Raw genomic sequence first — 11,905 nt, 5'->3', positions numbered from 1 at the left:
CCGGCCCCGGCGCTGCTCGGCCAGCAGGCAGCCAGCCTGCCTCTGTGCGCAGTATGTTTTTAAGCATTTCAGATATACTCCTGTTAATAAATATTTATGATTTCAACAATTGTAACATAAATTTAACAGGCATGTAGAAAGCTCCCGTAGGTTTTAAGTATTGCGGTGATTTCAGACCTGGATTGATGGGATCTGAAGTGTGGGTATATCCAGCACTGATGCAATGACTTCTTGTAGTTGTTAGTGTTTGCTCGCTGTTGTTTGTGCGCCTTAGGTAAGGGGACAGCCTGCTTCTGGTAATTCATAACCATCGATGCCATGTGGGTGACACTCTAGCATTTTTAAATAAATAGACTTCTGAAAATACCGGGGTACAATGGTTTTTTTCCTGAGTAGTGTGTTTTCTTCTTCAGTACGACCTGTCAGCTTCCACGTTTTCTCCAGATGGCAGAGTATTTCAAGTTGAATATGCCATGAAAGCTGTGGAGAATAGTAGGTAAGATACAATATCTGCATCTCTATCTGTTTGTTGGCCTCTTTTACAGCAGGACTAGATAAACATGATGGTATTGCAGATAAAACTATGTTGTTAAAATTAGCTCTGAGCAACTGTGTCCCTGGGTTCATTTTAGGAGGCTTCAAATTAAGCGTAAAAGGAGTATAATCACTTTCGCTTGCTAGAAATCACTTTTGCTTGCTAGAAACAGATCCTTTGTGGAGAATGGACAGGAAGGCAGTAAACTTACTCATGCATGTTAAGGGCAATAAAAAGTATCTGCTTTGGGGTAAAATCTGATTGCAGATCTCATTACTATGTGTGAGGTGCTTAGCTGCTCTGGTAGTAGAGCGGCTGTACCAGTATCTAAAAGCCCTTGGATGTGCAGTGAGGCCCTGAAAGACTGACATGCTCAGGGCCTCATAAATTTATAGTAACTTCATATGTATTCCTCAAGATGTCTGAGTTCTGCTAAAGCTACATCAGCTTCTCTGTCTTCCCTCGAGTATCTGCAAAGGAATGCTGTGAAGTGAAAATCCCAACTATGTTTTAGCAGCAGCGAGATGATTGATTAGAAGGCGTGGACTGGATCACCCAAGTGTCTGATCGTAGCCACAGGCTGCCAAATAAGGACTAGTGAAGTCCTTCATGTATCCCATGGCTGGTAACTTATTCCTGATGATGCACCTTTTGAAGGTTAGAGAAAGAGTTGTCACGTCCCCTAGATCAACAGTGAATTTGCCAAAAGGAGAGATTAAACAGTCCGTGGTTTTCATACTAGTATCGTTCCGCTCGGTGATGGGGCAGCGGCTATGTCATTGCTCCAAACAATGCCACCACTGCATATAGTCTGTTCGAAACTATTCGGGTAGGGACTTTAGGCGGCCCCCTCCTCCTTTGTTTAAGAAAATGTTTGTGGGTTTAGTGAGCTTTTGCTTTTTCCCCCCCCTTGTTTTCTTCAATGCTAAAGTGGAGTGGTAGCAAATCTACTTCTAGGGAAATGATATCATTGCTTCTCGTATTTTGTTAATTCTCCATTATGTATTTCACGCTACAGTTCTGTGTGAGAAACTTACATTTATCTTGTCTTTCAGTACAGCAATTGGGATAAGATGCAAAGATGGTGTTGTCTTTGGAGTAGAAAAACTAGTTCTGTCCAAGCTTTATGAAGAGGGTTCCAATAAACGTCTCTTTAATGTTGATCGACATGTCGGAATGGTAAGGTGCTATTTTATTTCAGTCTTTCATAAATTGAAAGAGACCTCCCACAAAAGTAGACATCTATGAATCAGAGAATCTAGATTGAGAAAGTAGTGTTAATGATTCTGTGCACACAGTCAGAAATGCCAGTGGGTTTTTTTATTGTTTTCTGTAATTTATTCTTGATTGCACGCACATATGTAAATAAAATCCAAATTTAAAATGGATGATGTGCATATTTTGAAGCTGTTGTAAATATTTTTTAAATGCTTTTCAGCATTCCACTTGTTCAAACTTGAATCATAGACTGGTTTGAATCATAGAAGGGACCTTAAAGACCGTGTCGTTCCAACCCCCCTGCCGTGGGCAGGGACACCTCCCACCAGACCAGGTTGCTCCAAGCCCCATCCAACCTGGCCTTGAACACTTCCAGGGATGGGGCAGCCACAGCTTCTCTGGGCAACCTCTGCCACTGCCTCACCACCCTCACCAAGAAGAATTTCTTCCCAATATCTCATCTAAATCTTCCCTCTTCCATAAAGCCATTGGCCCTTGTCCTATTGCTACATGCCCTTGTAAAATATAAACACAAGTGTTCAAGTGGTACTTTTTTTACACAGTTAACAAGTAAGATGTGTTAAGAGGAAAACGTGCTGCATACAAGATTCTCTTCTCAACAGTGTGGGAATCGGCTGAATTCTTTAAAGACTGGTGTATGGATTACTGGCTAATCTGTAACAGTGATGTCAGGATGATATAAAGTAGTGGTTACTGTGTGATACAAATGCCTGAAACTATCTGTTGAGTATATGAAGATGTTGAAGAATGTTATATGAAGTATTGTTTGGGTTAGTGTAGTCGTGGCAAATCATAAGACGCTATTTAACAGGAAGATAATTTTGGGTATTAATTTTTCTAGAGAAAAATTCTATTCTGCATTAATATATAATCATATTGACATGCTTTGAGCTTGCTAGCAGATGGATAGCTTGATTGAATTCCCTTGTAGTACGTAGATTTCAGTAAAGATCTTGGTTAAGTCACATAATAAAACGAATGGACAAAAGTCTGGTTAAGTTATTGCAAGGTACGTTTGGCCTAGCTGATGACAACTCTCATTTCAGGCAGTAGCAGGACTTCTGGCAGATGCGCGTTCTTTAGCAGACATTGCTAGAGAAGAGGCTTCTAACTTTAGATCTAACTATGGCTACGATATTCCACTGAAGGTAAGAAATTGGTGCAGTTCACTCAGGTTTTTTGGCTTTCTTAGTCTTGACATGGAGAATTAAGTTCCACTACTTGAGGTTTACTTATTTCTGTAAATAAGGGTTTCCAATGTTTTTTTTTCTTTTTCCACTTAGCATCTTGCAGACAGAGTGGCTATGTATGTGCATGCATACACACTGTACAGTGCTGTCAGACCTTTTGGTTGCAGGTAGGCCTTTCAAACCTACGCTATTTGTAAGTATCTTTTGTTTCACAATTGTTGGAGCTACTTAGGTTGTCTGCAATTAGTAACGTACAATTAATCTTGTAAACAGACTCCCTTCTTCTCTTTGTGTGTGTGTGTAAAACCTTAGGAGAAGAATTCAAATTTGCTAACAGTGTGCCAAGCTTCTACATAGATTGCCAGTTTGTCCCTGAATTTTAAAGTTGAAGAGTTGATGCTGTTAAGTCTGTGACAGTGACGAAAGCAGAACTTTCCTCTGCAATCATCCTGCTTGCCCTGATACCTAAAGAGTAGGTTACAACTACTGTGCAGTTCTAGTAGAAAGGGACTAATAAACTGAGATGTGCTCTCTAGTTACAGATAAGTAGAATGTTTCTGGCAACTTGCAGCTGCTTGGCTGTCATGGTAATGCTAAACTCTTCAGACAAATTGCTTAATAGAAGGTAGCAGAACAGTAGGAGTTTTGCTCCAGGAAGAATGTGGGAAACCTGAGTTGGTGTAGTCTCTGTAATTCCGTGTGTGTTGGTAGAGGAAATGTTTCTAACTTCATTTTTTCTCTTCCAGTTTCATGTTGGGGTCCTATGATAACGATGACGGTGCACAACTGTACATGATTGATCCATCAGGAGTTTCATACGTAAGTGTGACAAAAATATTTCCATCTTGGCATAAGTTCCCCTTTTAAAAGTTCCTAGTTAGGAAAATAGCAAGTGTCATTCCAAAAGAGCTGTTAATTTTTTTATCTTTTTGCCTGGGAAGCTCTCTGCTGAATCATTGCTTAAAATGAACAGAGCTGGGTTTTGCTCATTTGCATGTCCTTGTTAAAGACACGTTGTGTACTCCTTAGAAGTACAGTCTCTGAGAAACTAGTTTTAAAGCTTGTCTCTCAGAAATTGGGGAGTTCAGTCCACCTGGCTGTGTCCAATGAAAAGTCCCACGCACTGTCCAGGAAGGGCAAGGATTGTAGTGTCACCCCATTCACGAAATACTTGAGGTGAGAGACCTTCAGATGAGAGAGGGCTGTCACTCTGAAAGGGGCTGCTAACAGCAAGTCAAATCAAAATAGATACTGTTGTTAATTGTTGTTAGTGCTGCCCCTTCCACTGTGTGTTACACAAAGGACGATACTCATACTGTTCTGATCTTTTAAAGTTTTCTTTCAATATATCCAATACCGTCGCTGTTGAGGGAAATAGAAGTGCTGAATTTTTGTGTGCTTACACTTCAATATATTTTCGTGGTAGGTGGGTTTGGGTTTTTTTGATCCTGTAGAACTTCTGTAATTCTAGTTTGCTCTTCCATTTACTGTAATAACAATTAAAAAAATCATCTGTTGCAACAAATTAAGCAGTATGTTTATGTCCAGGAACTACTGAGCACTTCTCTTTTCTATCAACAGTGGTAGTACTTAATCTAGTAATGGGGTTCTATTCAACAATTTGGGAATGTGCCCTGAGAGAGAACAGTACCAAGGTTTCCTGTGCATTAGCCTCTCGCTATATGAGTAGGGTGGGGCTTGTCATATGCTAAGTGGCAGTAAGAACTGTAGAGGGCTTAGTATTTAATTAAATTTGCCTATTTTTTGTTTCCTTTTTTCTTTTTTAGGGTTATTGGGGGTGTGCCATTGGTAAAGCCAGGCAAGCTGCAAAAACAGAGATAGAAAAACTTCAGGTATGATGTTACAGTTTTGTGCTGTTTCAAGATAAATGTTCCTAGCTTATCATGTTACTTTTTTGGATGCCTAAAGTATGTAAAATACAGAAGCAGATGGAATATTTCCTTGTACATTCCAGGAGATGTTTTAGCTTCTCTAATAGCAGTAGTTCTCAAGTCTTGCCCCTGGGCAGTGGGTAGCCTGTAGGAAGCACACGTTTAAAACAGGACGCATAAACATAGGCTCCCATGCATGTGAGCGAGCAAAGTAGTTGAGTGAATATAAAAGCGTAGCTAAGTTTTGGGGGTTTTTTTTGTTCTGAATGAAAACCTTAGGGCAGCGTTGTACAGGGTGGTATATCTATTTTTTTCCAAAGGTTTTAGATGATCCTTTTGTTTAAAAAGTTGAAAAAAGCTGGTCTTGTTAAGGACAATGAGTAGAACTACAGAATACTGAACCACTGGAATGTTATGACTCTGAAAATGTAATGGAGAAAAATAAAATCCTTGCCAGGTAAGACAGTGTTTCCCAGCTGGCTAGTGTTGAGGTACTGCCTTTGTTTCAAAAGACCTGTCAGCTTATTGCTGATTGTAATATACCTTTCAAAACATCTTTACATGTCTGATGAAAAGGCGTTTTAGTGCTGTGAATGCTAGGAAGAGTACAACTATACGGCACACCATCACTGACACCAGAAAGAGCTGTTCCTGCTTGCACAATACCGTAACTTGTCATGTGTTACAAGGAGGTTCTGCCAGTGCACACCGAGAAGTTGTTCTGCAGCCTCCTGAAGGAGCGTGCGAACAGTTGGCTGTGTAAAACTAGTCTGTGGAGAGAAGACTACTGAAAGATGTTGAAATGTGCCTTAAGTTGGTTTAGAATTATGTTAGAATCCTAAAATATTTCTGTCTTCCTCTTGTGTTTTAATATCTGACACCCTTGGAATTGGAGATAATTAACGTGAGACAAAATCCTGCTGCTGGTCTGTCTCGTGTAATTCTTATTTGATACTCTGCTAGCGTCTTATTTATGGTTTTGGTATGCAGAGGTACATCACAGCTGCTCACGGAAAGATTCAGAGTTCACATGGTTGTTACACTTTTAAGGATACTCTGCTTATGGTGCTGTAGCATCGTAACTGAAAAATTTCAGGAAAAACTACAATGTTCCTAGACTTGATTCATTCAGTCTTGAATCTGGTCAGATGCTTGAATACCAAAATAAAAGTAAGAAGCCTACAAGATCATCTGATCTTGATACTGGAATTGTGGCGTCTGGTAAATCATAGTTTCAGTTTCCATGTGGGCAAAGTGGCAGAAAGATAATGATATGTTGGGTAATATATAATCTACCCCAAAAAATTTATTTTCAAAAACTTCTGGTTTATTGACTGATTTTTGTACAGCTAGTAAGTGTGTGTATTGCTTGAACTTCACAGTAGAGTCTGTAAAATTTAGTACATGGGAACAGTGGTGTGCCGTATAGCCTCACTGCATTTACTTATTTAATGGCTTGTTTGCAGAATGTCTTCAGTAGTGCGTGTGGTCTTGTCACAGCAATGTCAAGCAAGTCCTGTCTTGCATGCCGATGCTTTTTGTTAACCGTATACTGGGCAGGTTTCCAGGGTGGACTTGATTTTGACGAGATGAATTTGTAAAAACTGAAATGGGGAAAAAGACAGAAGTACAAAAGCTTCTGTGGGGTGATACCACCTACAGTAGCCTGTCACCTAAGATTTGTTCCTGTGGAAGAGATGACTACAGGTGGAAAGTAAGAGGCAAGCAGGTAGTCAAAACTTTAAACCCGCCTTACAGGTACCGCAGAGCAGATACTGTCTGCGAGCTGACACAGTGTGCGAAACCCTCGTGTAGCTGAGGGTGCAAGCAGAAAACACTGCATTGATCACATCTGTTGCATCTTATGCGAATGTCTGACATATCTTCAGCTGTGGGAAAACTTGTAGTCGTGTGGAGAGTACTTGAATCTCTTGATCTCTTCTACAGTGCTTCTCACGCAGCTCTGATGCTGCGTACAACTTTTTGATATATATGGATGTAATTGTAATTAATGACTGTGATAAACTGTTACAGTGTTTACTCTTATTGTCTGCAGAATTAACATTCCTGGGATGGGAAAAGGATAATGGCAAAAAATAAATTTACTTCAGTTTTCTTTGTTGTAAATATGAGTGATAGTAGCAGACCTTTGGGTTTTCCTATTTGACCACTAACTTTATATGCATCAACACACGTAGCAATTTAAATGTTTGTGTCATGCAAGTTATATTTATGAACATCAGCCAGTGCTGTGTGTTATGGATCAAGCGTTGCAAATGTAAAGGCTGGGAAATGGATCTTTTGTCTGTTTAGGAAACTTCTTGGGATGGGACTGTAATGGTGTGTCTGTCTAACCAGGCAAGAGCATTTCTGCTCAGCCCCATTGCTTCCCTGGGGGTGCGCTTCACCCCAGAAAGTGCTGTGACACTCAACGGGAACAAAGGACTGTTGTAATCTTAATTCCTTCACCAGTGTCTCCAAACTAGATTCTATACTATGGTTTTGAAAGCATTTTGAGAATTGGAAGAGATGGTAAACTGCATTAATGAAATATAGTAGAATATACTACTACCTCATAGTCCAGAAGAGTTGACTGGCAAGAGATTTGACCTAAAAACCATAAGTTTATTATGTCATGGAAATTGGCATGAGACTGTTTTGATTAACTGTGAAACTGTCAAAAGATTGTCATACAACAGTGAGAAAATATAAAATGAGATGCAAATACCTTGCTCAGGCATGCAGTTGGTTGTTAACACTGGAACAATATTCCCCTCTTAGGGCACTACTTAAAAGTCAAAACTGCTTGCATTAAATCTTAGTAAGACTGAAAGTATTACTATACTACCTAGAAAGAACATGAATATTATATGTGAAAATATAGTGCCTCCCTCATAGTGCACATGTAGTTATTTTATGTCAGTTGATCATAAAGCATCTAGGAACAAGTCAAGCGTTTACAATGCTAAGGTTTTCTGTTCAGTTTGCAAGCTTCCAGCTGGTAACTGCTTTAAGCTGGGGAAGTTTCCAAGTACCAGTTTTTTTTTTTTTAGAATCTTTCAGTTGTAAAATTCTTCACTGGAAGAATGACTTGCATACAGCAGGCTGAAAGACGCATCGTAGAGAATAAATCTGGTTCTAGTCTTAACTTTTTGTCACTTTTATCATTGCTGAACAGTAAGCTCATTAGGCATGTGCATAGCCACGCATGTCCTGGCCTTGTGGAAATGGAAAACAGTTTATTCTCCTAAGCTGTGTATTTTTTGTCTACAGATGAAGGAAATGACCTGCCGCGATGTTGTTAAAGAGGTTGCGAAAATGTAAGTCTCCAACCTGTTTTTCCAACTCAACAAAAGTCCGTACTGGTGAGCTTTCTGTGGTTTCAAACTGAAGCTACTCCTTTTAAATGGGGTATCAGGTTTTATTTCTACTAGATGAGAGCTCATGATGACTCTAGTGTCTTCTGCTATTAATATTTTTTCTTTTCTTGTGAGATGGGATATGCTACTTGTACTGAAAAATGCCAAAGGATGTGAAAAATACGCCTTTTGGTCTTACCTGCTACTTCTTGTAGCACCAGTGGTTAAACTGTCTGAATATAGTCACTGCTTTTAATATATATAAACCAGGTGACAGATGGGGGGAAGCTCCTTGGTCTCCTGATTCTGAAGTACGAGTTCTACACTTTGTTACACAGACTGGACGATGAGTTGATGCTTCAGACATTAAGTAGCAGTCCAGAAATGAAGGTGAGGTCTTTGACCCAGCCTTCCTGTTTGCCTGAAAAAAAGACTCGAGCGCTTAGGAAAGAAGCAAAGTATAACTCCTTGTTTAAAGATGTATACAGCTGGTTTCATTTAAATTATAAAGCCTGATAGCACATGAAAAGACTGGAAATATTTTATTCGTTATTTATTGATGCAATGTATGTCAACACATCAGTGATACAATTGCCTGTAGTCACTAATACTATATGTGAGGATAGTGTACTTAACAGGGAAAAAAGGTACTGTTCAGTAAGTCATGTACTAGTGAGGGGAAAAAATGGTACCAGGAAGAGAGAAGACTTTCTGATAGGTAAAGCATGGATTGGCCAGTAGTAAACTGCCTTGAAAATACTTTGTAAGTTAGTATCTCTTCAAACAAGTATCCTTTTGGGTATCTCCGACACTTCAAGACATGTTCTGTGCTTGTGACAAATTTAATAATCTGCAGCTGCAAAACTGCAATCTCCGGCATTTTATGGCTATTGCTTAGAAGGTTATAACGAAGTAGTAAATACGCTTCTATCATTGGTGTTGCAGCATGTGAGTTTGTTTCTGAGTTTGTGTCCGAGGCTGTCATGGCAGCAGCTAGAGGAAAGACTTTGGGGGATCTCTGTTCTTAAAATGTAGCTAGGCCCTCGAAGCAGTTCTAAAAGGGCACAAATAAGGCACGGATTTTCAGATAATGAAAAGACTTCTGCTCTTAATTCTGCCTCAGCTCAAAACTTAACAGCAGCTCTAGATACAGTTCTGTTTTTCAGCTCGAATTCAGTTCCTTAGTAGCATTTAGCAAAATAGCGAAGACTTTAATCATTTTTTTAAACCCTAAAATACCAGCCAGAGTTCAAAGTAGTGATTTCTTCAAGAGCTTGTAACCATACACTTTGTTGCAAAAGGCTTGTAACCAGCTGAACCTGTAAGAAAAGCCTATGGATCATCTTAGGCAATGATCAGCAAGTCCAGTCTAACAGTGGCAGAGGGTGTCAGAACATACATAAGCATATAGTGATATTTCCCTGGACATCAATGTTAACTTTGGTCTTTATATTTGTTTCACAATACTTTTATCAAACTTTAATTGGAAGTACTTAGCGTGGTGCCGAAGGTATCCTTCCTTCTTCCACTATCTCCAGGCTTTCTATCTTGGCTAGAAATAGCTGGTGTTTTTCAGCTTTTCATTTATTAATGCTTTCTGAAACAAAATAAAGAATACAACCTTCTCAACAAGTGAAGCCACAGGTTACTGTGAGTTCTGCTATTGTTTTGAGTTTGTCTCAACTCAGGGTTGTTACAGTTTATTTACATATTCTGCCACAGAGGACTGAAAACTATGATGCAGTCAAATCAGTATTGCTATTATAGTGTAACAGATCTATAGTAATAGATTTTACTAGCCTGGATGGTACTGCATATGCTGTAATACCACTTACAGTTTAAATTCTGATTACCATCGTGTTTGCCATAAGCATAGCAGTCTGTATGGAGATTATGTACAGGCTTCTAATTAGACACAAGTTACTCTGGTGTTGGGATTTAGTCTTAAATGTAAACTGAAGTAAGATTTACAGGGGAAATATAGGACGCCTCTAGCTGTAGTACAACTAATCTAGTTATGATGACGTAGCCTTGGTTCCGTAGCACTTGAATCCTAATGTTTGTTCTAATTAGGTTAACTTGAACATCTGAACCTGCATCTTGGCTGTAATCATGTAATTTATTTTTATACTAGCAATTAAGCCTGCAAAATTCTCTGATTATTTTTTTTTCTCTATGTGTGTGTGGGCAGGGGAGAAAGCATGGGGAAAGCTTTTATTAACTGTAAGAGTAGTACTTTGGCAGAAGAAATCTATGAAAGGAAGAAAGTATATTTAGCCTGTTGATCAATCTGTTCTAATCTGTACTTTGTCTGTTCCTTCCAGAATCTACATAGTTCACGATGAAGTAAAGGATAAAGCTTTTGAGCTGGAACTCAGCTGGGTTGGAGAAAGTAATGCATTTCTGTAATTTCTATAAACACTATAGAAAATGTGTAACTTCCTGTAACTGAAGTAAAACATTGCTTCTTAAATTCACTCTTTATGTGAATTCTACTTAAGATCTACTATTTTTATTGGCAGTAACCAATGGAAAACATGAAATTGTTCCCAAAGACATCAGGGAAGAAGCAGAAAAATATGCCAAGGTAAGGTCTGACTTTAGTGTTGTCTCAGTGCTTCACTTGACAAACAAGTCTAGAGTAGAAGGAACTAACTGAAGGTCAGGCTTCTACTGTTGTGATGACTGAAAATGTGCAGTTACAACACACTTTGCTTAGCTGATGTTACTCTGAAGGGAGAATAGTGATGTTTACAGTGTAATCCAGGGGTAGTTCTTACTTTCAAACCCAGTGTAATTCAGCAGCCTTGCAGAGGCGTGTTTCTCGTTCAAAAGTAAATGTATTAACTCTTCAACAATGGTATAAGTTGAGTAGGTGAGGTAGTAAGTCATGTTGCCTAGAACAGTTTTTAAAGATAATCAGCTGGAGGAAGTTAGACTTCCAGCATTTAACAACTTTGCTTTTGTTCTAAAAGTAATGATGGTGCTCAGTATTACCTCCTAAAGGTACGAACTCACCTGCTCAATACAAGGCTTTGGACAGACTTGAGAGGATTGTGAAGCTACAGCAAAACTCATTTTGCTTATTATAGGCTGAGTTACAAAACAACTGTTAAGCTATTTTTTTAAACTTTTTTTAAAAACAGGAATCTTTGAAAGAGGAAGATGAATCAGATGATGACAATATGTAACACATTGTTACTTCAAGACAAGCTCAACTTTTCTTAACTTAGAACAGGTTTGTTTATAATGTATTAAGAAGCATGGGATGCTGTTATGTACTTGTTGGAAAGAACCCGAGTGACCAACTTGCACTAATAAATTTTCCATTTTACTGTCTGTTGGCTTTTATTTCAAGAGAGACTAGGCCAGCATCATCAAGAAGCAACTGTACTCTGTATCAAACCAGACATTAAGAAAGATATTATCAGGCTGGTGTTGCTTCATCTTACTACAGCACTCTATTTGAGCCAGGCTAGGTACAGAAAAGCATCTGCTTAAAGATTTGACAAGTCTCTTGCTTATAGCGCATATTTAGTATTAAAAACTAGTACTTGGTTATTCCTTGATTAACCAATATAATGATCTGCAGTTCACTCATAGCCACAGTCTGTGATTGCTTGTGGCAGAAGAGATGAGAACATGCCTAACTGTAAAAGAGCTGGTTACAGGTTAAGGTGAGGTGCACAG

At 39.0% G+C, this 11,905-nt stretch overlaps 1 protein-coding gene across 1 annotated transcript; it reads left to right on the top strand.

The window, feature by feature from the left end:
* Window positions 1-419: 419 nt before the first annotated feature.
* PSMA3 (proteasome (prosome, macropain) subunit, alpha type, 3) lies at window positions 420-11,554 on the top strand. Its single transcript, XM_009707907.1, has 10 exons — window positions 420-496; window positions 1,591-1,714; window positions 2,821-2,922; window positions 3,058-3,131; window positions 3,711-3,783; window positions 4,752-4,817; window positions 8,130-8,176; window positions 10,540-10,607; window positions 10,738-10,802; window positions 11,362-11,554. Exons 1-10 carry the CDS (start codon window positions 474-476, stop codon window positions 11,404-11,406), a joined length of 687 nt encoding a protein of 228 aa, XP_009706209.1. The 5' UTR covers window positions 420-473; the 3' UTR covers window positions 11,407-11,554.
* The last annotated feature ends 351 nt before the right edge of the window (window positions 11,555-11,905 follow it).

This window comes from Cariama cristata, unplaced genomic scaffold, assembly GCF_000690535.1.
Source record: "Cariama cristata isolate BGI_N322 unplaced genomic scaffold, ASM69053v1 scaffold13979, whole genome shotgun sequence".
In the NCBI taxonomy this organism is placed as follows: domain Eukaryota; kingdom Metazoa; phylum Chordata; class Aves; order Cariamiformes; family Cariamidae; genus Cariama; species Cariama cristata.
Note: the sequence above shows the minus strand (reverse complement) of the source record. Positions and strands in the feature narration are given on the sequence as shown.

Coding starts and splice junctions, on each gene's coding strand:
- PSMA3 (XM_009707907.1), top strand. CDS start 474: ATGAAAGCTGTGGAGAATAGTAG. Junction 1,715..2,820: donor TTGATCGACATGTCGGAATG/GTAAGGTGCTAT, acceptor CTCTCATTTCAG/GCAGTAGCAGGACTTCTGGC. Junction 10,608..10,737: donor ACTCAGCTGGGTTGGAGAAA/GTAATGCATTTC, acceptor TTTTATTGGCAG/TAACCAATGGAAAACATGAA.